Genomic DNA, 26,641 nt, shown 5'->3' on the forward strand with positions numbered 1-26,641 from the left:
CATGGTGGTGCCGCCTGGTCTCAGGTGAAAAAACAAAATGGTTGACGGCGGCAGTAAAGATCTTGGAAGCTGCACTTAGATTACCAACAGAGACTGCCAATTAATCCAGTATCACTCACTGCAGTTTGACTCCTGTGTGTTTTGGCAAATAATGGCTTCTTTTTCTTCACCTCAAATATCATCCTTTTTCCATCGTGTTATCTGCTTTCTACTCCTAGCCTTGTGTCTTATGTGAAACAACTTCTTGTAAAAATCAAATTGATCTTCGATTATAAACAAGTAAATCAAAAAAAAAAAAAAAAAATAGTAATAAAGTCACTAACCACAAGCTGGATCCTCTCCTCATAAGGGTTTTCCTGCCCGTCAGTCTTCAGGTTCATGCCTTTCAACAAAACAACCAGGGCTCCAATGGCTTCTCCTTGTTTTAGTATCTTTTGGGCTTTAGACTTTTTGCCCTTGCTCATTTTGTCCTATTCCTGATATTCTCGGTGCTATTTGAGTTCACTTCATTTTCACCAGTAACATGGGTCGCAGTGGAGCAGCTGGAAGTGGCAGGGTACAAAGTTGGAGTAACAGAAAGCCGCTGATGCACTGTGTCTTGACTAAGCTTAGAACAATTGGGGTCTAAGAAAGATCAATCCCTCCGCGTTCTCGTTTGTAACGCAGGAATTTAAAGGCACAGAGCACCCCACGTTACACAGGGAGTAGCATAATTCTACAAGAGAATTATTGGCAATATCGACAAACGATGTGTGGAGATCCTGCTGTGCTGCAGCCTGTCCTGCTAGTATAACCTCTGTCCTAGCATGCTTCTCCCTGCTCATTCCCTACTGTATCCCCACCCCCCCAATCAGAGTTAACTCCTGCTTTGAAATATTTTGCGATTTTACCAGTGTCCGATGTCAGGGGGTTGAGGAGAGTGGGCGGGGGACAATTCAGAATTTGCTAGGGCATTATGAGACTCGCCACCCTGCAGATTTGGATGCTCCATTTCTTGATGAGGGCGTCTTTTATAGCCGTTGGCATTTCCGTAGGGCTTAAAGTTCCTCAGATTATATTTACGAGTCTTGAGGGCTCCTTACTCGGCATAACTCCTCTGGCAACACCACCACCTGATCACAAGTATTCAACAGGTGTAATAGTCTGGGCTGTTTATGAAGGTAAGAACGTTGCAGGCTTACCATTGGGAAATTAAATAGTAAATACCAGCCAGGCTCACGGCCTGTGTCCCCCAACGGACCACTCTGTCTCCCACTCAGCTCTCCGCGCTGCGCTTTGCGCTGGGTCTTCAGTTTATAACTATTCAAGTAAAATACTGCCTCCAGCAATACACCGAGTACAGAGACTCTTGCTCAATGACCACAACAGACCACGCTCCCACTCAGCTTTCCGTGCCAATTGAAGAGATTGATAGCTGTATTGGGGCTTGTATTTTAGGAGATTGCATCAATGATTTATTGTGCACAACTCCTGTAAAGATTTTACTGTAGTACAGGCTTTCATTAAATATGAATTTTATTGGATTGCAATGAGACATTAGCACATCATCTATGGATGTTTCATGCTTGGACACCAAGGGGCCGATTATGCGTTTTGAGGGAACATAATTACGGCCAATTTAACCAGAATGCCAAATTACATACTTGTTACTTGGTTGGAATTTAAGGGTGAATTCAAAGCTTTCATGTCTTATTATATAATGGCCTGCAGTGTCACACGGATGGGTCATTCATTGTGGTTACTTTCACCTAGATGCATGGCAGTTTGTGTATGTCTACATGCTACTAGGGTTGTTCTGCAATGGACCCCATCATTCACTCATGTGCTCACTGGGTTCTCCCTGGCAGCTGGCTCCTACCTCCCCTGAACCCACAGCCTCCAGGTCCACCATGTGGAGGATGCTGCTGACCATTTCATCCCATGGAGTCAGCTGGCTGTATAGGGTCGATTGATCCTCCACCTGTGGCAGCTGACTCCCTGCAGTGAATGGAAATCAGGGTGCAGACTTGTACCTTGAGGTCATTCTACCTTTTCATGAGATCAGTGTCCCATGAGATGTGGCCTACAGCAACCACATTGTCATTTAAATCTGCCCAGATGGCGTATTTCCACTGCTGGGTGGTCTTGAGTTGTTGTGAATGGGGCACCACCTGCTCTGCTAGGACTGTTGGTGCCTGATCACTGAATTTAGGTTTCTGCACCCGCATATCAGGTACCTTTGACTTGCCTTTCCCTGCAGATACGATTGCACTTTCCTCTGGGGATGGATGTCACTCCTACATGTAGAGTTTGAATGGATTGCGTTTTTAAAGAAGGCTGCCTCAGAACTTCCTTTTACTGCAATGACATTATTTCCGCTGGCGGTAATTCCGCCGGATTTAGCGCTAGATGGACCAGTGGTAACGGTAATTCTGCTGGATATGGGCGGTTTTACCGTTGTGTACTCAGTTTTCTGCTGAAATTCTACCAGACGGAAATTCTGTTCGTACCAATGGTCAGTGCGTGCAACCTGCCAAGTTGGAAGACGGCAGTGATCCCATCCGACAACATGGCCGTAACGACATTACCAACAAATTCATAATAAGCCCTCAAATTCTTCAAACAGAACAAACAACCCTAGTGACTACTGTACTCATAATACATAGTCCCATTCTTATGCGCTATGGTCCACTTTGAGGGGTTGACATCCTGCAAGTATGGAGTAAAGAGTACTGCACATATGAGTACTTGTGTGTTTTGCATTACTTTTAAAGCCAAAGACCCAGTTAAAACAGATAATGTCAGATGTGTCCACTGGATCAGAGAGTATTTGTCTCCTCCCATAGGATAAAGTACAATACACCCTTTGGCTGGAACTTCGTGTCATTTTACATACACTCCAACCATGAATGAAAAGGTGAATGCTGTGACTGAAACGGGCCTTGCCACTCCACGTTCTTGCTGAACCAATGCCTTAGACAGGAAATTGAGCCACCATTGAGTTATACTGTCAATTGTCAAGAAATTAGTTCTAAAAGGTTTTCCATTATTTTTTGTCTTACTGAAGAAACAGAGAGGAACCCAATGTATCAGGCCATGAACCAAACATGTTGTCAGACTATACAGGTTTTAAGAAGGGAAAATAGAACACTTACCCCATTTACTTCCAACCAGCACCGGGCAAGCTGCATGCCTTGTTCTATAATCACCTTCACCACTTCTGAAAAGGTTGTACCAAAACACTGCTGTGCCCTGAAAATGCATATGAATCATACATAAGATACTAGCATGGCATTGGCAATCCTTACCTGCAACAAACGTGATGTTCAGTGCTGTCACAGATACCATGTGGAACAGTCCAGTAGAGGATATGCTTAGAAATGGGGATCTCTCACCAAAAACAAATACCATCTAATAGTATTGTTAACTACTCGATTAGTTCACCATGCCACAAAATAACAAGGGGAGATGTACAGACACGCAATGGGGAACACGGGGTTGGGCAAACGAATACTAAACACAGAGAACCACCACTAACAATTGAGCCTATGTCCAGTTTTCTGGAAACCGTAATGTATTAATGGGTTGGCTAGATTTTGGAACATGGTATCAGACAAGAAAGAGTGGGAACTAGCCAGAGAATACTGCATGAAACTTCTAAAAGCACAATGACAAATATATTCCAGCAACCTGACTCCCACCTCATGTTCTAGTGAGCTCTTCCAAACCAGACAAGACTATCAACCTTCATACAACAAAGAAGAATGAAAGCCCCAACACTTCCCGACTGATGCCTCATCAGAAAATATTTTCAGAAACAAAAACTTTAGCCTAATAGTAACTTGGAATGTCCATTTTAAGGTGTGTTCTAAACTGGATATATCATTTTTTATCTAACATCCACTAGGCTTCCAAGAAGACCAGTAACAGCAGGCATTGATAGAAGTTACCCTAAAAACGATCCAACCCTGCGACTGTGGGGTAAGACGTTTCTAATCCAGAGGTGCCCATGTGGTGGCCCTGTCACGAATGGGCAGTCATCAAAATACACTCTGACTCTCTTTTGTTTAAGAAACATCCTGTGGCAGTGGTCAGATCCTGGGATTTTCTTTCAGAGATTTACCAAACTGAAAACTCATCCCAAAAAGTTATCAGGATAGTGGTCAACTTAAAAGGTGCTAGGGACTTCTCTGTCTTTGCCATTTCCCTGCCCTCCTTCCGCTAGGGCCGGGTTCAATGGCCCGAGTCAAATCTGAGGTTTGCCTCAACCTTTAGGTTCTTTTGTATCTCGTCCTTTCCATTGAGGCTACCCCAGCACCTGTCTAGAGTTGCGGCTGCAAAAGGTTTGACTTTGCCACACTCCTCATGGACAAAGGCTTCCCACAAATCTCTTGTGTTCAGCACCTGGAACGAACACACTCAACATGACCCTCTTGTGTACGGACGTGGGGTCCTACCACATTAGCTGAATTTCTCTGCACAGGAAATACCAGAATATTTCTTCATTCCAGCTCCTTTGAAGTTTTATCGGCTTTCTAACTTTGCTTCACTTGTGGTACTTGCCCCTCCCGCTTTCTATTTCACTGCCTCCTTTTCCCCCTGAAAGTCCCAGTCTGAGAACTTGTCTCATCTCAGTCAGTTTCTTTTTCGGGGTCCTCCTTGGACTCCTTTGAGCCTCTGGTCACTCTTTACATTCTCTCCGAAGGCTTATTCTGCCTCGATCCTCTTTGTGGGAGATTGTCCTCCTTACCCCTGTGGGCTGGGGTCCTGGTTCACCTTTTGGGATCTCGTTGACTCCCCCTCACTCTAGTTCAGAACCTCCTTGTCCTCTACCTCACTGGGCAAGTCACCCTTCTTGTATTTTTCTAAAGTTACTACTCACCCTCTCATTGACTCATTGCCTCCTTTTGGTTTCTGCTCTACTCGTCCTGGTCCTCTGGGCCACCTCTTCACCTCGCAGCATCTTCTTTTCACTCTACCCCTTCCACTCCAGTCTGTTTTCTTGTAGCCAACTGACCCTCATCTCTTTTTGTTTTGACTAATCTTTCTTTCTAGTCTATGTCTCAATCTCTCCTTACACCCTCCCTTTAGACCCATCTTCCATCAGTTCGTTTCCATTTTTACTTTTTCTGCTTCCTCTTACCCATTTCTCCCTGTTGCCTTTCATTTACCACTATTCCATCCTTGCGCTCAAATCCCTCATTCCTCCTCTGTAATTCAGGCTTCTTCACTGCTCCTCTCCATGCACTGAATGCAGCTTGGCTCATTCTTTTTCCTTTAAATTGTCTGTCCCCATGCTTTATTTCCGCTCTCTTTCCCTACCAGGTCTCTATGGCTACATGTCCTCTCCTTCAAAGAAACCAATGGGAAACCTTGACTGTCGCCAATGCTGCTGGTCTGCCTCCTGTCTTGGGTGCAGGTCATTTTTGGATCGTCAATGTCGCTGGTCAGGATCCTGTCTTGGGTGCAGGTAATGTTGGGATCAATCGGCAAACTGGTGACACACCTTGATTCATGCCCGACTATCTGTTTGGGACCATCCAAACTTCCAAGTGTTTTGGGATCCAGTGGCGTTCATTGACAGCTACTCAGCGTTGCCACCAGCTTCCTCCAGCATCATGAGTAGCCAGCAACAAGAGAAAAGGGTGCGCTACCCTTACAGCAGTGCCTCCATGCAGGAATTCCTTTCTTGTATTTATTTTTAGAAAGATCCATTAACAGGTGCAATAGAATTCAGTGAAAGCCTTGGAGACGGGCCTCCCAGGATCCAGAAACATGGGTAAAAAGACCCTGTGGCAATCTGAAACCCATTAATGCAATGCTCACTCAAAATCTTGCATCTCACCAAGTTAAGTATTTCGTTTCAAAGATACAAAAGGACACAAAGGCAAATGTTCAACCATTCCCAAAATTAAAATGAGCATTTCCCTGTACATGAACTGTGCACGCTATGTAATTCCTGCAGGGATTGCTGCTAGGCTGCATTTTCCCTGACGGCCACCATCGGAAATAAGCACGAATAGAGGATGGCAACAGATTTCCGACCACAGCACAAAAGGTTAAATAAAGCTTTACATGAATCCTAACCACAGTAAACTACTCTGTATAGTTTCCCATCACCCTTGTGAAATTAGCCATCTCTAGCAGGGCTATTAGACCTCATGGGATACAAAGCAATGACAGCCACATAACAAAGCCTTGCCAGTGGCTCAGGGAATCACTAGATCACCAAGATGAATGCTATTGAAGAATGGGGTCAAACGTGCCACATATGGTCACCATACAAATACAATATATAATAAAAGAGGCCATAACTCACATTTCCTAAGACCTCACACATCCTGCCTAATGAGACCTGCTGGTGTTGAATCTGTTGAAGGAACCACTGACCAACTATAAATATTACTGCATTTATCATAACATATAACATGGCCAAACTGAATTATCTGGGCAAGAGGCTGACCAGATGCCATGAGATATGGGGTTACATTTTCTTTCTATCGAAGCAAGAGGCTTCACTTAAGAGGCTCTAATTGTACGGTTACTCCACAGACCGAGGCATTGTCCGCTCTGCTACACTACTTTAGTAGTGGTGGTGGTATCCATGAGTGTATTTGACGGTAGAACACCTAAACTGAGGTAGCTGCAAGCTAGTTCTTAATTGCAGGTATCTAAACATATTTTACCATATTACACTATGTGTCTACAGTTTTGCTTCTCTGTTATCACAAATCAATGGGAAGACTGTGGACAAGGTTTACTGGCAGCAGTACGGAAACAAAAAATGTCATGACATTTACTGAAAGAGCAGTGTTCCCAGATAAATGTGCATTTTTAGGAACTACAAGCCAAGTTCCTGTGTAATATGTTCTGGGAAGAGTGGGTGTCACCACCCGTCACACCATTTACATTCCACCAATTGCATACTTTTCTGAAATATTCGACATTGCTATGTATGTGTCCCTAGGCATAGAAATGTACAGGTGTTAAACTGTAAACAAATGTACAAACAAAAATTGGCTCAACATTGCTGATGTTCCAGTCTTTCTGAGCAGTCCGGTCACTGATGTGAAGCAGAAGTTGCAAATTTAATTGGATTGTTCGATATAAATGCAAGGACGGTGTTAATCCTTGTGTGCACAGTTCCGCAGCTTCTAGTGTTTTACTTGTCTGAAAACCGTTCACAATCAACAGACTGAAATGGTTCTCTTAATAGAGGTTGAGACTGCAAATTATTCGACATTTCATAATGAGTAGGTTGCTGCCAAACAAAAATGCTCGGAAAGCCCCTGCATCTCATGCAACATCAAGACTTGGTGACAGCTGCTGCTTCCACTTATACTCAATGGAACAGTGCAACAAAGCATGGAAGCCAAGTGTAAATAAGGTATGTTAAACTGAGGAATCACAAACATGGCATTACCTTTTTCGGCCAAATTGCAGCCCCAAAATCTGGGAACACTGTGGCGCCTCCAGCTTGTACATCGCTCATCTAGAACAGAAAGGTTCACATGACACAGAAGCAAACAGCAAACATTTAGAATGGATACATTACCAAAGGTGTACGGTCACCATGATATAGCAAGATGCATTCAAAGGAAAATACACATGCTCAATGGATCTCATTGCCAAGTCCATAGGTCCGGCTTTCAATTATTCAATTGATAGTCTGTGTTCCACTTTAAGAGTGGTGAAAGCTTAGATTTTTCCTAAATTTACATTTTGGAAGTTATAGGCATGGATGTAGAGCATTTGGTCAAATCTAAACATTACTTGGGAAGGCTTAGTGCTAAATGAGGATATTTATATCTCACACTCTCACTCTCTCAGTCCCTCCACTTCACCCTCCTGGTTTCCCCAACTAACCAAATGGCATAAGGGAATTTGCCATAACATTTTACAGTCTTTCTCTCTTGTATTTTTGTCATGTTACTTCTGAATATATATGATTTCAAGACATGCAAGGAGAAGCAATAACAAATGAGGTTCATTTGCCAAGAAGGCCCATTTTCGACGCCACCTCCTCAGAGGCATCAATCCTTTCCTCACCTTTCCAGAGAAGCTCAATGTCTCTAGAGCCCTGGTACTCTCTAGGTTGGACTACCACAACAGCCTCTTCTTTATTCTACCCTCTTGCTCCATCAGCCCCCCTTATCCAGAATAGGGCTGCAAGAATTATTTTCTCCACTGGCTCCCGGTTGCAGCAAGGATCAAATTAAAATCCCTCTGCATCACCCATAAGGCTGTCCAGGGACAGGGACCACGTTATTTACAATCTACTCTCACCAAATACTCTCCCTCCAGGTCCTTAAATTTCTCTGGCTCCATGACTTTTCTAAGCAGCAAGCTGGAGGCTGATCTCTTTCCTCAGCTGGCTCCCTCCTCTGGAACAGCCTCTCCCCCTTGACCTGGATCTCCTCAAGTCCCGGAAGCGCCTCAAGACTTTCCTCTTCACCTCCTCCTTTCCCCCTCCCGTGCTAAACTCCTCAGTCGCTGAGATTGGTGGCCTTAGCCTGTGTGTCCTCCTGGGTCATGGCCATCCTCCCAATCGCCTGCAGCCCCTCCTGCTCCCAGCACTTGCCCCATGGCACCCACTGTCCAGTGTTCCCTCACAGGACTGCACTTTGTATCAGCAGATGAACATTCTTTTCTATGCGACCTCTGCCTAGCACTTTACCGTCCCCAGCAAGATGTCTGATACCTGAACTTACAACGGGTCGAGAGGTTGACCTGTACATCAGATAGAAATGCTTCACTATTTGCTATTGTAACAAGACAGCATAGATGATGCCTCGGCCATGGTCAGGATGTCCCGGCAGTCTGGAGGTAGGAGTACATTTCCAAACTCTAGGGCTGCAGAAGCCAGGCCGTCAAATTGAGGGATGCTGGGTCGTCGTGTAGCATGGACCCCCCCCATCCCTGGAGAGAAGGTCGGAGAGCGGAGGAAACCTGATGGAAGGAGCCACTGACAGCTGAAGTAGGTCAAAGTACAAAATTTGACATTCTGGGGCTACCAGGTTCATCTTGCAACATTACAGACTCTTCGTCGATCTCTGTATGTCCCCACTTGGAGACGAGGTGGAGAATCTGTGTTGCCGAAGTTTCCATTCTTGGCAGCATCTGAGCTCCCTGCTGCGGGAGTCCACTATTGTATTGTGGATCCCTGGTTGATGGAAAGGGATCCGGAACATGTGCACCAGTGCCCACAACCTTGGGCCTCTTGACAGGATCGTCGAGCGGCTCCCTCCCTGCTTGCAAATATAGAACATGGTGGTGGTGTTGTCCATCAAGACGCAAACACCAATCGCAGCTCTAGGACATAGATGTGGAGAGTCTTTTCTTTGAGATACCACAGGCCTATGGTCTGGTATGGAATCTGCCGTGTGAGTCCCCAACCCTCCAGCAAGCTTCCGTTGTGATGTGATGGTCTAGGAGGTGAAAATGCACTCTTTGAGTAAGAGGGAGACAAAAACTCCACCATTGGAGAGCATCGCTAAACGGACGTGCAAGATGAAGCTGGACGTCCCAGGATCACAAAATGTGTCGCCAAAGGGAATCCAGGCACTCCTGAATCGGGCCCATTCAGAATCTGCGCGTGGGACCAAGTGGTTGCACGAGGACATAATTCCCAGGAGGGACTTGAGAGAGAAGACTGAAGAAATTGACAGGAGTGACAGCTAGAGGACTTTTGTCACAATGGATTTCACCCTCTGCTCTGAAGGCATGGCAACACACGCTAGCGTGTTTAAGCATGACCACAAGAACAGTTTGTTCCGAGATGATGTAAGCAAGACTTTGCAAAGTTCACCGAGAAATCCAGTGATGTCAACATAAGATTGCCTCTTTTGTAAGTGGAGTCACTAATGGAAGCGACGGGACACGCACCAACGAGTCGTCCAGATACAGGTAAATGTGAATTCCTGAACGACAGAGGTGAGCCGCTTCTAGGGAAGACATTTGGTGTACACCCTTGGTGCTGATTTTAGCCCAAAGGGTAGGACCTTGAACTGGTAATGTTTTTCTGCTACCAATGAATGGGTCTATGGAAGTACACATCCTCTAGGTCTAGAGAGGAGTGAAAATACCCTTTTACAGCTGGTTCAAGATGTGCTGTAGCGTCACCATGTGAAATGTTTGAGACAGAGTCTTCTCATATCCAATATAAGTCTCCAACCTCCCAACTTCTTCCTTACCAGAAAGTATCTGGCGTACACTGCAGTACTTCGCAGATGTGCTGGTATGATCTCCATTGCTCCCTTTGCTAGGTGAGACTGCACCTCTTGTAGGAGCAAAGGCTGGTGTTTTTCTGCCTTTGGAACCAGTGGAAAGGCGTGGCCCAATGATCTCCAGAGTGTGGCTGTGCTGAATGATGGATAACACCCATTTGTCAGTGTTGATGGGCTTCCATTGTGTCAGGAAGTTGGTAAGCTGACCCCCCCCCCACTGGGCTGTTGAAGTGTGTGGGGGTGGGAGGGGAATCTGAATTTTCCAGAACTAAATGACTGCAGAGTACCCAATGAACAAATAGTGTCCTTATCACCCTTGATGCTGTGCAGGGTCTCATCCACTTTCATGGCAAATAAATCAATGTGGTCGAACCGCATGCCAGCCACCTCGGACTGAACCTCCGGCTGGCAGTTGATGGCCTTGAGCCAACCCATACGGCGTAACACAGCCCAGATACCCATCTGGCGGAATCCTGTGTCTGATGTCCACAGAAATAGAAATGGCATGATCAGACGCAGACTCACCTTCACATACAAGCTTGTCATCAGGCAGAAAACCAAGCAGTTGAGCTAGCTTGAAACAGTTCCTGGTCGTAGGAAGTGAGGAGTGCAATGTTTGAGTTTGAGGCCTTGATTTGTGTAGCGGCTGTTGAAATGACAGTGTTTGCCTTCCTTGTCTGGGGTACCATACAAGGGGACACAGGGTTTGCAGAGTGTTTTCAAGCACCTGCTGAGACGACAGAGTCCGTGCTGGGCTGTGTGTGGGGGCATTTGGGTGCAGTATCTGAAGCCTTGTACTTGTTTTCAAAGCAATCTTTCTTGGGTGGTGCCGAGATCGGTTTCTTTATGACCAGAATTCGCATTTCCAAATATTGCCCAGCATGGGGATGGCTACCACTGGCGTTCTGGTGAACTCATGCCTTTGATGAAGGAACCCCTCCTTTTTTTGATCCTCTGGGAGACGATCAAACAATTTCACTGCTCACGACATGAGAGGATGAAAAGAACCAATTTAATCAGGCGGGAAGTCTCTTGGAGGTAGATCTGCTGACCACCGTCACATGGCACTCGGTCCTCAAACTTGAAAGTTGAGTTAGTGCATGGAGAGTCATTCGGACTGTCATTGGTGTTGGGATCCGCAAGGGTGGATGTTGGTGGACGAATTGGGACCCAGGAAGGGTGACCGGATGGCGGCGAGGAACCAAACCTCCTTACATTGGAAAACCACAAGGCTGCGAAGGAGGAGGCATTGCTTAAGCTCTGAATCCAGTGCTTGCAGTGAGGACAAAAGATCTATAGAGACGTACTGTGAGTGCAAAGGAGTAGAGACTTGGATGTGCCTTGAAGGTGTGTCACCTTGAACAGGTGTCTGTCTGTGGCCTGTACTGGGAGAGGGTTCCAGTTGAACAGGTACTTGTTTTGCGGGTGCTAATGGAGCTGGAGGGGGTGGCATACTTGAAGGCAATGTGCTCCCGCCTACATCATTTGGAGAAAAAGAAACTTGTGAATGTTCATGTCAGCTCCATGCTTTTGCAGGTGTTCAGAGGGGCCCATAGCTTGAGAGGGGACGGCAGGTGGCACACATATGGGGCAGTGAAAACAATGGCTGAGCATGAATCGACCTAGGGAGGTACAACAGTACTGACAGAGTGTCTCGATCCCCTGCAACTCTTCTTTCGAACTGCAGATGCAGAAACCAACAGTTTTGGAACAGATCTGATTGTTGACAAGGATGTACTTGACGGAATTGGTTTAGTCATCAACAAGGGGGTTGGTGTTGATGTAATCAACTTGGTCGATGAGGTGGTAGTCGATGGAGTGGATGTGGTCATCGACGGGATGGTCAAAGTGTACTTGAGGAAGGCATGGACCAAAGCGTAGGAGCCGTGGACGAGTGGCGCTTCTCCGAAGCAGAGTGTTTAGATGGTGAGGACGTTTTGTCCGCCATAGCGATTACCGAGATGACCGTAGGCTTGGATGAAGAGATCAACTAAGAAGCATGTGACCCATGTCCCTTTTTTATCCTCTTCCCCCGGGAAGATTCTTCATGAGACCTCTATCTATTGATGATGGATTGCACCCAAGGGATTGCAGTGGCTTGCAGAAGCATAATTGGACAGTCACAGGCTCCAGCTCCACCAACCTTCTGCAGCGTCTTTACGTGTCTTGGGTGAGAACGACTGACAGATGGTGCAGTTGTTCAAATCGTGGTCAGAATACAGACAATGGAGGTATTCCAAATGAAGATCCTCAGTGAACATGTTCTTTAAGGTGACAGGCTTTTCTTCCGAGTGTGAGACAGAATGGCCGGAATTTCACACCAGCTGGGTGAGAAAACGATGCAGCACCAAAGAACGAAGGATTCAGACAAAAAATTAAGCAAAAATAGACAAAATTGTCAAATATCTGAAGAATGATTTCTCGAGGACTCCCAATACGTGATGAATTAGTGCCCATGCAGGAGAAACCACAAAAGGAGGCACCATTTCATCCAACCACATCCACTCCTCTAAAGGCAGAGAAGTTTAGACACTGCCCATCTTTAAAAAAGAACACCATGGCTCCTTCAGAATCTGCCTGCACTGCTCCTTCTTTAGATGGTAGCATGACACCAAATCACAACTCTGAAATCCATAGGGTTTTGAGCCTATGTTCAGCCCGTACACATTCAGTACCATTAACATAACAGGCATATTTGTAAAGTGCACGTTCACCCCTGAAGGGGCATCTTGGCGCTAATAACAGATGTTTATTGTTACCCAACTTAATGGTACTAATTTAAATCAACCTCGGAAGAATGAAGGGCTGAGAGGACCTGCCGGGATTTGAAGCTGTGACCACGAGGTCAAACACAGGTCCCTGTAGTGGATGCCTTAGTACACAGAGCTACAGACCTAGTTACTCATTGAAATGAGAAGAGGAAGCTGAGTGACCAGATGATGGCCATGGCCTCATAGATCTCTGATGCCACCACTGATGTTGTGCAGAGTTCCATTCTATTGCTGAAATCATGGCATTAGCTACTGACATGTATGGTCGGGGGCCTCACGTTAAACATAAATACATACAAAGTTAAAAAAGATCCACAAGTCGACTTCAAGCTTGCCATTTCACAGAAAGTTGGACATGGTTCTCGGCACATCGGAAAAGCTTTCACTTGCACGCTGGTCAGTAAGAAGGTGGCAAAGAAACACAAGGTGGTCCAAGGACAACCTAAATAAATTGCCCCCTTAATGCCATTGCATCCGTCTCAAAGGCTAGAAAGTTGATTATAATGAAGTTACAATAACGCATGTGAAATGTTTTAGCATGGACCCAAGAGAGCGCAAACACCATATATTGGAAGTGATAAACTATGAAAACTGAAGTGAATGTATTTTGTAACAATATAGACTCAGTATTACATATTATACATTTTTATATAGACTGGAAGCTTTTTCCTAATGTGTTTTTTCATAGACCCTGAGTTTCAGCACTTCAAGATCTTGAAACACCAGATTGTTTTTTTAAGCAATTTCTTGGCGATTTGGCCAGCTCATCCTTAATGAATGTGCATGATCTAAATTCTTTCTCACTCTGGCTATATTCACAATGTAGAAAGCGCACAGTTGTTCACTCTATGCTTGCACTTAACTTCCAAACAAGAATGCATTATTGCAAGACATACTTTGTCCACAGATTACACCCCAATCCCGTTTTAATTAGTTGGGCCAATCTTTCTCAAACCCAAAGTCCTTCTGCAGGCACATGGTCAATGCTTCCCAGAATTATGCTAGTTTAGGAAAACACAGTTTTGAACAAAAATTTAGACCTGGTATATTTTTATGAAAAGGCTTCCACATGTAGTGGCAACATTAAGAATCTGAATCCCGAGCGTAATAAATTACGGAACAGAATGGGCCAGTTTCTACTCATATTGTCAAAACGCTGAATGGCGATAGCGTGGAAATGGCCCCTGGGTCCGACAATCAAGTTATGGCGGAAGGGTGTGCGAAGGTGGGGATTAGCAGAGTTAACGGTGCTGCAGAATATGGAGGTGGGGGGAGGTGACGATCCATTGGTCCCAACTGCTGAACGATCTGGCAAAGGACAATGATTTGCGTACACAGTGAAGTAACATGTGATGGGGGGGGGGGGGAAGAGACTTGAACGAGTCACGAGGGAGTTTGGAGGTGTGGGTGGAAGGTGGATCGGCCTAAATCTCATCGAACAGTGGACTCTAAAGTTGGAGTGTTGTGACCAATGGAGAAAGGAGGAATCAGATGGGACATTGGCATGGAGGGAAAGAGGGCTCGGGGGGCCGGAGTGGGAATTGGTAGTATTGTTGGGCAAATCCCGCTAATGTGTGTGGGGCGACTGATACTTGGGGGTTAGGGGGAAGTTGTGGGACTTATATTTAAATACTAATAAAGAGTGTTAACAAAAAAAGAATCTGAATCCCTGATCAATATTGCATTAACCAGACATTTGAATTTGATTTCTCATTTTGTTTGGAGATTTTGCAAAGCGAACATAGCGCATGTCTGCTAGCGAGTCCAAGGCTACAAGCACCTGAAATTCATGGTCATCGCAAACACCATATGCAGAATCGACCAGGTGCATTTTCAGTACTTTGTAGAACTTCAGAAGTGTGGTTCTTGACAAAGATGGGGCGGGAGAGAGGTCCAAAAGAAGGAAGGTGGCTTGCACGCAGGTGTGCTTGAGTTTTAAGTGGCAGTAGAGGGAGAAGTACGCTTAGAGAGGCCGGCCTTAAGCATCTAGAACCATAGTAGCAGGCCTAAGTATGAGGAAGGGGTGAAGGACTGAACACTATTTCGCTGACGAGTTATACCAGGAAAACAAGGTAGATACAATTACAGTCATCTTTGCGGGACAGACTAACTGCTTTGGAAAAAGGAATTTTGTGAACCATCTATAAAAGGGGCAGGATCCTCCCCCCAAAAAAACGCTGCTTTTGGAAACTGCATTAATGTATGGCATATAAAAGTGGTCACCGTCAAACATCACGGTTACCTTTTGGGCCCGAGGTGTAGGCACCAATAATGGGGATAGTTTGGATAGGAATGGAAAGGGCAGTGTGCTTGATCAACTCGGTGGCCATTGCTGCTAGGCAAGCAATTGCAACAATACCACTGTTCAAAGGATATGTTTGTGAAGAATACAAGACATGCGAGCTTACAAGACACTATGGTTCTAGAAAGTGGACCAGGGTGGACATTGGCTTTCAACAGTACCTTATTGGTGTCTTTGGGAGCTTGAAAGAGTAGAACCATGTTGGCACTTTTTGGAAGTCAAACCAGGTTCTAGATGAGGGGAGTCACGTTCATCCATCAGTGAGCCAGTGTCAAGATGGGGCTCTGTGCGGTACAAATTTGCACTGGGGTTGGTGTTTCGATGGGTCCAACGGGTATACATCAGCAGTCGAGACAATGGTTCTGCTGGGCTGAGTCGGCGTGTGACAAGATGGATTCCATCTATACAAATCAGTGGTCGAGTTCCATTGAGAAAAAGGCTCTGTTGGATCGAAGCAGTACTCGAAGATGTGTCAAGTTGGGCACCTTTATTGCAGTGATGCAGCATTCGAATCAAGGGGGAGGGGAGAGCTAGTGGTGCAAGAGAGCTGAACCAGTACAAAGATGCAGTCTGAAGATGCAAAAGATTGCCAAAAGCAGCAATGCAGATCCTGTGACAGTGCATAGGCATGGAGCATGGTTGGAGCAGTTCCATCCTAGGTTGCTTTGGAATACTGAGGTACCTGTAAGTAACCATCCAGGGGCTCTAGGGCAATGTGAATACTTATTGTGCTGCAATCATAGTCCAGGGAGTTTTGCCAGCACCCACAGGGGTTCCTTCAACTTTTGTGAGGAGACTGGTTCTTGTGCAGCTTGGCAGAGTGGCAGGCATTGGTCCACAGTAGTTCACCCTCAATGTCCCCAGGGTATGGTTAGAGAAAAAGCTCTCCTCTGCCTTGGATGCTTTCTGCCTTCAACTCAGAGCACTTTGGAATGCACTTCACTCCCAGCAGTGGGTCAAAAGTGTATTCTTCTGCTGTCCAAAGTTGAATCCAGAAAGGAATGAGGGACCCCTTCCACATAAAGGCAAGGTGTCAGAGGATTGGACAAAAGGAAGACTGCGTTAAGGGTCCAATCCATGACAAAAGCAATACCACCGTAAGCTCCCAATCACTGTTTCTGTAAAAAGTGACCCTTGCCTTCTAACACCATACCCACAGTGGCTTTGCCTGCAGGAAATAGAGGGGATAGGAAAGATGAGAGACTATGGTGAAACCCCTTCTCAGGCCACTTTCCCAATCTGGATACTCTAACTCTGCCCCCTTTTCCCATGCCTACTGGCTTCAAAGTCTCTTTGGTGTGCAGTACCCTAGTGTGTGACTGACCTTTTTTATGCAAGTGCCCCTTTGAAGCAGGATTGCCAGGACATCTCCTGTGCCCTGAGGGCAGGCGTAATCCTTCCTCCCAGGGAACCAAAGTAAGGCAGGTTATGGCTATTGCCCCACTTGGACCAGTGGAGACTGCCAGGCTAGCTATGAATATACATCACCTTGACATCACTGACCTGGGCCCATAGGGGCGACACTTGAATGTTATCGAATATGAGTGGCTTTAATAATTGCATGCTCTTATTAATGACCATAATCCCATATGGCTTAATCTTCAAGATTACCCTGCGATTTGTAGTGTTATGGGGTGAGTGTTTATACTTCTAGGGTTTACACTCATTGCCGATCTGACTTTTGAAGATGGGGAGAAAAAAAATGTTAGGTGATAAGGTGAGAAGAAAATACTTTCCAAATGAACAAGTACTGCTATGTGATTGAGGGCTTACTCAAATGAACCGGGTACACACACAATGAACATGGAGATAAACAAGATATGTTATTTGCTTACTTCATTAGGCACTGAAAATATCCTTTATCATATGAACCATACACGTTCCTCCTACTCTACGTCCGTTGCTGAGTAAAGATAGCATAGAACTGCAGTATTCCAACAGAAAACATGTTCACATCATAGTAAATGGCTTATCCCGCTGACTGCACCTGCACTTCCCCACCCTCCCATCACAGTGCAATACAGTAGCATCATTTAAATGCCCCAGGGGCAAGCGAGATAGATTGGTAACCTGGATTCTACACAGAGTACATGGGGCACAGTAACTTATTCTTCTCATCCCTTTATTGAAAAAAAATACTTACGTAGTTTAAATAAGTAGCCACACGGTTCCCAGTGCCTAAACGCTTGAAAGCATCAGGTTCCTCTTTCTATAAAAATTAAATATAAGAATGAACTACAGACTGAAGAACAAAGTCAAGGAAACAAAGGTACTTACATAGTTAAGATATGTTGCTAGCCTATTCCCATCCGTTTTGAGGTTCTTGTCAAAGGGACGCTGTAATAGATAACAACTTTAACCTGAATTCTCAACAGTATTATACAATTATTTATAATATACCATTATTATATATGTGGGCGAGATTTTATTTTAGCTATAAAGGAACATAATTAGGCTCCTATAATTTAGAATTCACTAAAATTAAAATTAAAATCTGATTAGAATTTTAGTTGGTGCCAGATGAGCGAGATTACACCTTCTAACCAATGCAAGCTGACAGACGCATGCAGGATGCAGGCTGCATAACTGGGGAAAGGTCTTGGGCCATTCATATATTACAAGGTTCACTTTACATACACTAGAAGAAGAGGCCAACATGTCAGCCAATGTCTGTGGTGTTTCAAATACGATGCAGCTCAATCTTAAAACAGCAGTTCATCCTGACAAGACAAATCACCGATTTGTCAAAGGACTCCCAGCACAGACTATCTTCCATTTACTTTCACTCTTAAATAAAGCTCAAAATGTGCAAGGAGATATGCAACATTGTATAAGCTAAATGTTATAATTTGAAGGCTGAGGTTTCAATGGCTTTTCCAGATCTGTGTAGTAAGTAAAAATACACTTCTTGGCAGTTAAATGTGTGCACACAACTTCTAGATACAATGTGGGAGATGTTCAATGGGTGCATAATGGTCTGGATGGGTGTCAGAGAGCAATGTGTGACAAAGAAAATGGCGTACATGAGAAAATGATCTGTGGAAGTAGTGCAAAAAGAGAGTCAGAGGAATATAAATTAGGCATGAGCAAGATGCAAAAGAAATATGAAATGCAAAGAGTAACGCAAAGTTACACACCTGGTAAAAGTTGGTAATGCAAGGCAATTGCCAGTAGACGTTAAGGTGGATAGACTACAAACGGGTACAACTTCAGGTGCAGAAGCACTTATCGTAGGTGCAGTAGTACATAAGTAGTGTTCGATTCTTGCATTAACCACATTAAAGAATTTGATTTTCTTCCAGAGGTCTCCCCGATATACCTCAAACAATTATCCTGGATGAGCTGCTGCTTTAAGAATTATTATGATAACTTCATAATAACTTAACTTTAAAGTGGAAGAAACCATCAGCATTAGGGAAAGGCGTTTTCTACATTTTTAAAGTCATCACAGGAAGAAAGGACTTCAGCCAGACGATGCACTCTTACTAAACAAGGAACAAACAAGGAAAATGCATGACGACTATGTGAGCGAAAGTGACCAGAAAAGCAGAGATGGTTTGAAACCAGTCTTGGATCGCAGTGTCCCATCTGTAGCGTGTTCACATGAAACTTTGTAGCAAATAAGTGCAAGACAACAAAACCATACAAGCAATTAAGAAAGAACCTTTCAGCATGGTAAAATATTAAACTCCATCCACAAAACCCAAAAAGAAAAATCCATCTTATTGATGGTACTGTTTTCACAATATTTTTAAATGACAAATGCGGGTTCGCCAATGTAATCACTAAAGGCAACATTTGGCTACTAGGGAGACAATTTAACACATCTCCTAGTAGAAATAAATCACAATGCAATGTAAATGCATAAATAGCCAACTAATTGCACAGCCAAGGATGATTAAAATGCATGGAAAAGAAAGCCCTTTAACCGCAATATTATTTGTGGCTTTCTTTTCTAGATTGAGGTGTTGTGGTGCAGTTTTTTTCCTCTAGATAAAAATTGGAAATCCAGAGGGTCAGTGTGGACATTTCACCTGCAACACAAAGCTACATGCTTTGTAATCACCTGAAAAAGTAATCAAAAGACAAGTTGAGTTTCCCATGCAGAATGGCCTGTGTTACAAGCAAGAAAATGATCTGACTCCCCCCAATAAAAGGCAGGCACTACATCGTCTACATAAGTGTGACCTTTGCAATTTGTCATTTTCTTAAAAGACAAATGTATGAGGAGATTGGCTTTTAGCCAAAGGCATAATGCATTCAACAACCAGGAGGTTGGTGCTCTGAAACGGAAATTAGCATCTGGATATTAAAGCAATGATGTCCCAGGAACCTTAAGGATAATCTTTGCACATGCTAATCAGTGACAAAAACACACAATCCGTCCTAAAAGCCAATGAAGTTTCATAGTCTCAAACCAAATGAACAGGCCATGTCCTGCATAATAAACCCAAATTAACTCGACACTTTAACAGCACTAGATACATTGGCCAAATAGAGGAGAGGGAGATGGGATTATAATTTCAGAACATCCCAGAGGATGCTATAAATTCTAAGCAAATGACCATGTGGAAAGGCAAACATAGCATCACCAAACAAAGGGGCAATCTCACCATCAGTACCATTATGACTCCTGCTGCAAGACTACGGTGGAGAATGACTCAACTGGAAACAGTGAAGTCTTGCAGTACTAAGCTTCAATACACACTACATTTTGATTCAGCCTCTGTACTTTAAAGCTTCCCATGTTGAAGGAATGCAAAAGGAAAAGTGGAGCTAGATTTTTCAGGCTCAAATGGTAATGTTACCTGTGCAGTGTTCATTTTTTAAAACTATAACCAGGTTTAATTATTATGTATTTTTGTAGAACTAGCATGCAAATGATAAACCTGTAAAATTATTGGTGCATTTACAGTTTAGATAACATTTATTCTCCAATTATTGATGACAGTGCATTTTTCTATAACTGAGTAGGGCTTAAAATAGAAAAAGAAATCAGAAATTTGATAGAAATGTTCCATTTTCTAGGTAGAGCAGTATACTGGCCTCCTCCATGGTGCATTTTTGAGAAACAAAGGTTTGAAGAAATATGTAATAGAACGATACTTCACTAGTTTAAAGTGGAGTGCCTGGGGAGACGTGGATTGGCCTACGCGAACGATTCACATTGCTTTTTGCCGTTTTAAACAGGTCCTCCGTGAATGACGGTCTTGCATATGATCATTTGGCCTCGCTCTCCTTTCTAATGTGCATGTTTCAGGGCTCGTTTTGTTAACTGCAAAGGGCCATCTTTCGGTTTCAATTCTGATATGCAATGTTATTAAAATGTATTTGGTTTTGGATCGTTTATCCCACATTGTAACTTTGCAAGCCAATCAACCTATCCAACCCTGAATCTTCTACAACTAGACTTCGGCCTGTAGGTTATTTTGCCCATAATCCCTTTCTCCAAATCCGAGATCAATGCGGACAGCACACCAACCTCCGAAGTGTCAGCCTGTCACCAACCTCCAAACCCTCTGCTTTTCTATCCAGTTTCAGAATTGTTTAGTTGAATTTGTCCAACTTCATACTCAAACGGGTTAGGTTTCCATGTTTGATTGTAGCAAGTCTAAGTGTGGGTTTTGACACAATTATGATCCAGCAGATAGTGCCTCCTAATCCGAGGGAACATCATATTTTCTACTAGTAGTTGCAAAATCACAGTTACCTTTATCATGTTATCTATTTTTGGAATTCTGCAACATCTAGGATAGCTCCTGGGTTGGCCAATTTGGTGTATGATATTTCCAAAATCAATGCTTCATTTGTTCCTGCCCTGTGTGCTGTCCAAAACATTGCAATAAGCGCTATGCTATGTCCATGACTATTTTTAAGGAGACTTTAGTGCAAGTTCATTTAACAAGAGAAAAATGCAACCTTTCATGCTACCATCCCCCTTTTATCACAGAACATAAGTAAATCAGTGTTTTTCTAACCTGGTCTTGCTATATTGAATAGTGCAGCATTATTAATTTTCCCTGGGACCCGCCAGAGGAAGCGCCCTGCGCTCCGACACCTCTTGTCCTCGAGAAAGCTTTGCCTGCAGGAGGACAATGGGTTAAGGTACTAAGGTACTAGGATAACAACCATGCAAGCCCTGCAACCACAGGGGTCTTCAAAATGTGTCCCCCCACCATTGGTCTTGTACTACAACTCCCATCAGCCTAGCTAGCATCATCAATGATGCAGGAACATGGGTGTTGCAGTCCAAAACATCTGGACAGCCATATGTTGCAGATCCCTGCACCTACCCCAGCAGATAGTTTCAGCTATTTCAAAGGGGGCGGGCATGTAGAGAGGGGGGTAGCCGGGTCCAGAAAGTGGGGTGAGGGGGCAGCAGGAGGAGTACAGGGGGGCACAGTGGCATGAACAGGGAGGGTGTGGCAATCTTCCCATTACTACTGGCATACAGGAAGTGGGAAATTCAAGAAAAGGCAGGGCCATGTGGAAGAGATCCTACCATTATGAAGGGGTCTAACTGACTGAGGACCAATTGTGCCCTTGTGACCCCCCCCACCCGACTCGCAGCTCGAAGGCAGAGAAATTGAATATGTACATCTCTCTTGGGTCCATCACCATTCTCGATGTATCGCAGATGTGGGAAACGTTACTCGCTCAAGACAGCCATTCAAACCATACCCGACTGACGATATGAAGGAGATAGAGTTGTCATCAATCGAGCAAGTTGACTGACCACAACCGCGAAAACTGATGTCATCACTCTCCTTATTGACATCTCGATGTAGTTGCAAGTAGACATGAAGCATATAGGCATCGATGCACAAAGCTACACGAACACTCATTTGTTTATTGCAGATAGACACGAAACAAATGCTTATGACTCACGCAAAATAGAGGACAGGCACATACATTGTTTGCTAAGCGGAAACGGCAAGATGCCAAGAATACATATATCCAGCTTGCACATGCTCAACTGTGACCAAGACGGAAAGCCATAAGAACAAAGATGGAAACCATAGGTGCACTAAAGATAATGGGAAAGATGAAAAGGCTGACAGCCTGATCTGCCAAAGGCAGGCAGGCGGCGCTTCCAGAGCAGACAGTGCAAATCCTAGCCAAGGACAAGCAGAGACAGAACGTTTCCAGTTCAATACAGCAATAAGACACCTGCAAGAAATGCAGCTTCAAATCCTCACAATTACAAGCAGAAGAGCTCCATTACGTGGTCCCTACACATGTAACCTGGAAGAACAAGAAAATGCTTATTCACTCGAGGTAGATGGAGGGAAGCTGGTCCCATCGAAACAGAGGTGGAAAGACACAATTACGACACAGGTTCAAAACTGGATGTACTCTCTCAGGGCTTAGGCGATCAGAGGTGGCAACATGATGGGAACACACAGCACCTTTGTGTACATTCCTATTACCTTGAAAAGGATCACTCAGGCTGGTAGCTGTCCAAGTTCCCAAGGCTGGGAAAACACGTTTGTCCAATCCTTAGCTACCATTCACATTAAGGCATATTATTTTGCAGTGGCCAATAGTTTCTCTGCTAACCTGCAACTTTGTATTTGTTACATGTAGAGGTGGTCCTAGGAAGAGCCACCAGATATGGCGACCCAATAACCGAACTAACCCTTATGTACCATGTATATAGTTTTCCTAAACTGACAAATCCCCTTCCCCGATAGGTTTGGAGGGATGAGACTTGTTATTGTGACGTCACTTATGGTTAAAACGGCGTGACACACTTTAGGAGAGCTTTGGAAACAACATACTGTTCTATTCTGATCTCTGTCGGTTTGTTTGATAATACAGTACATTTTGCCCTATGGTTGAGTCTTCCGTTCTTGTGAAAGGGGTTTTATTCAAAGTACCCTCTCATGTAATTGAGGTAGCTGCTAAGAGTGCCCCTGCTGTTCCCTCACAAACGGAGGAAGGGCAGCCAAGGACGCATCCAGGGGGATTTTACAAGCCAACAAGAGGAAAAGAAGAAAATGTGCGAAGAAAGTCATAAATAGATCTGCAATAAAACGGATCATGTGAAAGAAGACGTCTTTCAAAAAGTGTGCATAGAAATCACGTAGAACCGCCTACATCTGCCAGCCCTGCCACCTCACTTATTTTTCCTTGTTCCTATTTTGGTCTTTTCTGTCTTGGTTCCTCACCCTTTTCCCTTTGAATGCCTTAGGGTCAGTGCTCCATTTACTTCAGACAGTGTCTCTCCCATCACCAGCTGAGCCATGGTAGGTTTATAACCAAGTACAAACTAGAAGCTAAGTCGAGGGCTTCTGTTTCTCCGCAGGTGCATGCATCTCCGTGACTTTTTTACTTGGAGTTGGCACATTTGCTACCCTGAGACTGCCATGTCTTCTTCTCCTTCAGGTGTCCTTCTGCCAAACAGTGACACTGCCCAGTTCCTAGAGACTTAATCTACACTTCTCTCTGCAATATTCAAAGGAACAGCCTTTTGTTCAGCTCTTAATGTATTGTTCCTGTGGTCTGGTTAGCTTTCACCATGCACATTGTGTTCCTTTTGCTGCTCCACAATAACCATGCAAACTGCTCACTGACAAAAAGCCCAACATTTAAAAAGATCATATAACTGCATGGAAGAGATGTTAACTGTAGATGCAACATTTGTGATGTCCAAATGAGAAGTGGAAAAGTTAAATGTGTGTTATACTTTGTTCTCAGCAAAGGCAATTGGGTGAAGAGAAGTCTACATTCAGGAGAGGGCAAGATATATAAATCCAACCTTTACATCATTCCCATACCATAGATGGGATCTCCACCTATTTAAAAGAGAAAACTCACAATATGTTGCCATGTTGTCGTACACAAAATACACAACTTCAAAAGAAGTCAATGGGCAAACTAAATTCTCCCCCTTTCCATCTCAAAGTTTCCCTACTAGTGTTCCCATATTTTGGCATGTATTCTATAAACACTGCCACATAACACAATATAGTCAGTTCAATGATCCTGTGGTCTGTAGAGAAAGGCACAACTATGATTGTACTTTAAGAAGTATGGCTAAAACAAATGCTTTAGGATCATTGCAGTGAAGGCAAAACGCAATTTGTCAGAGGAAGGCTGGAAAGCGTATGTAAACTCTTACATGCCTGAATTTTATCTCAGTTACAATCTAAAATCATCCCCAATCACGGGAATTCTTAACTACATATCCCGAGGGACCTAAGCATGTCCTTAGGTCACACCTGCCTTGCAGGTAACACTATCCAGATCCTTAAATGTAGCTATAGAACTTAAGCATGCGACTACTGCATCCTTTTCTCCTTCCAAGCCCTGGCCAGCATTCATGGTTTCTGTAATTTGCATTTGTTTTCATCTGCCAGCATGAGTTTTACAACATGCCTGTTCTAAGTATGAATTATGCTGGCTCCTCCTTGCCAATCGTTTTTAACCTGTATGCACTTCAAGCGTGCTGCCGATTGCTGCCTATCACCCCCAAGATCCTGCTGAGAGGTGATGGAGATCGGATGCCATCAGATATAGGTCTTTTTTTTATTCCATGGAAGTAAACCATTGGACACAAAACTATGCCCTCACATCATGAGCTACTGAAGCAAACGTGTTTGTTGAAGGGATGAAATTTAAACATTACATTTCTGGCCATTTACCTTACAACCCTGAACAAACTGTAAAACATGCCAATATTTTTGGACGGTCAAATGGAGTTCACGTCATCTAAGTGAGAACAATCTTTAATGTACTTATCTCAAAACAGGTGCCCAATTTAAATAAGTAGGGTAGAACAAATATCATGTTGTCAAACGTGATACATCAGTGATCCTTGCTGTGAAATTGACAGGAGATGCAGAATGGTCATCTCAGTGAGTGGTCAGCTCTGTCCAGTTCTACAACCTCCATGGATTTCCTGAATGCGTCTCACTGACATTCATCAGTTGGACACTGTGCAACAGGTGGGTTATAGCCGATTGAAGAACAGTCGAGTACTCAGTTACAATTTCTTGTACTAAACTTTACCTAGATTCGTCCATTTATTTTATGCAGCTTACAATATGCCTCTGCCTCGACTTCTGCTCCCGTCACCTTCCAGTTTTGCTGAATGTGCATCGTCTTTCCACATGTGCAAAGCAGCTTCTCACATGTCATTTTGTGAACAGCCCAGGCTTCAATGATCCATACAAACTTGATCACCACTCATAAGACATGGTGGAATCTACATTTCAACTTCTGTAAGATAGGAGCTACAAAAATGAAAATGTTTAATTTGTTTTCCAACTCCCTTGCTTTTTCTTGGTAGATAGACGAAAAGATGAGACGAGTCATCCCTTTGTCAATCTCCTAGTACACATGTGCTTTTTTCACAGTACACCACGAACTGATTTCCTTCAAGAAGCAGTAGAAAATATTTAGCAGTTAAAAAAACTCTTTAGCTGTAAAACACGGCCCGAGGATGTGACCTAGAGGGAAAATGGTGTTCCCCTCATAGAAATAAACGAAACCTGAGAGCAGGTTTCCTTGACGGAATCCAAGCAGGTTTTGGTCCAACGACCACACATCTCAAAGGGGAGTTGGGCATCAATGAAGCGCTTTAAAGCGAGTGTCCAACAGATGAGTTGCATGTGACCTTCCTGATGCAGTCTCTAGCTTCTGGAACTACAGAGAGGAAATATATCGGCAATTGCATGCTGCAACTAATCAGCAGGAACTGGTGCAATCTTGGCATTTGAAGATGCTCCCTTATGGTGAAGAAGCACTGGCAAAGAAATAGCTGTGCCTTGTCTGGTAACAAGCTTTTTCCAAAACAAAGAAGCCTTTCTCTTGCCTAGTTAAAGGGAAGACTTCCTTAAACAAACCAAAGGCTTAACAAAGTAGTGAAGTTATCAGGCATTCTTCCACATGTGATCCTATGGGTATGGAATGAACCGTGGACACGTATGTTGCCAGGCCAAACAAAACAGGGATTTCACTGTTCTAGTATGTTAGTTGCTTGTTTAATGCTTATGCCAGCTCAAAGTGCTGAGTGTGGATAGGAGAGACAGAAGGTTTGAATCACTAGCGAGGAAAAGGGGATATAGGAAGTAAAGAATGGAGAAAGGACGGAGCAAGGGTGGGATGCAGAGAACAGGATGGCAGGTTACACGATTTTAACTCGCCCTGCTTCAAACTGAGAGTTTGTGTGCTGCTCCCCTTCAAACTGCCTTCTTCTTATTACTCCTTGCTGTGAACTCTAAGCCTAGCAGGGCCCCTTCTCTTGTTCCTACTACTACTGTGGCAGAGTTTCTCCTTCTCAGAGCAATGACAAGAGATGATGCTTTTGCTGCCATCTTCTCACTTCCTATTTGGGACCCTGACACTCTGGCATCTTT

At 44.1% G+C, this 26,641-nt stretch overlaps 1 protein-coding gene across 3 annotated transcripts in view; it reads right to left on the reverse strand.

Annotated features, from left to right (window-relative positions):
- Positions 1-26,641, reverse strand: part of P4HA2 (prolyl 4-hydroxylase subunit alpha 2) — a 274,459-nt gene that overhangs the window by 15,714 nt on the left and 232,104 nt on the right. Inside the window, exons 12-14 of one of the 3 annotated variants that reach the window (XM_069652510.1) lie at positions 17,556-17,615; positions 7,403-7,471; positions 3,135-3,231 (exon numbers count right to left, since the gene is read on the reverse strand). In XM_069652510.1, the coding sequence (XP_069508611.1) occupies positions 3,135-3,231; positions 7,403-7,471; positions 17,556-17,615 (226 nt within the window). Of the gene's footprint in view, positions 1-3,134; positions 3,232-7,402; positions 7,472-17,421; positions 17,488-17,555; positions 17,616-18,629; positions 18,764-26,641 lie in introns of those variants that run through there. The other 2 variants (XM_069652508.1, XM_069652512.1) reach the window with 2 other exon arrangements.

This window comes from Ambystoma mexicanum, chromosome 3p, assembly GCF_040938575.1.
Source record: "Ambystoma mexicanum isolate Mex_15411 chromosome 3p, UKY_AmexF1_1, whole genome shotgun sequence".
NCBI lineage: Eukaryota > Metazoa > Chordata > Amphibia > Caudata > Ambystomatidae > Ambystoma > Ambystoma mexicanum.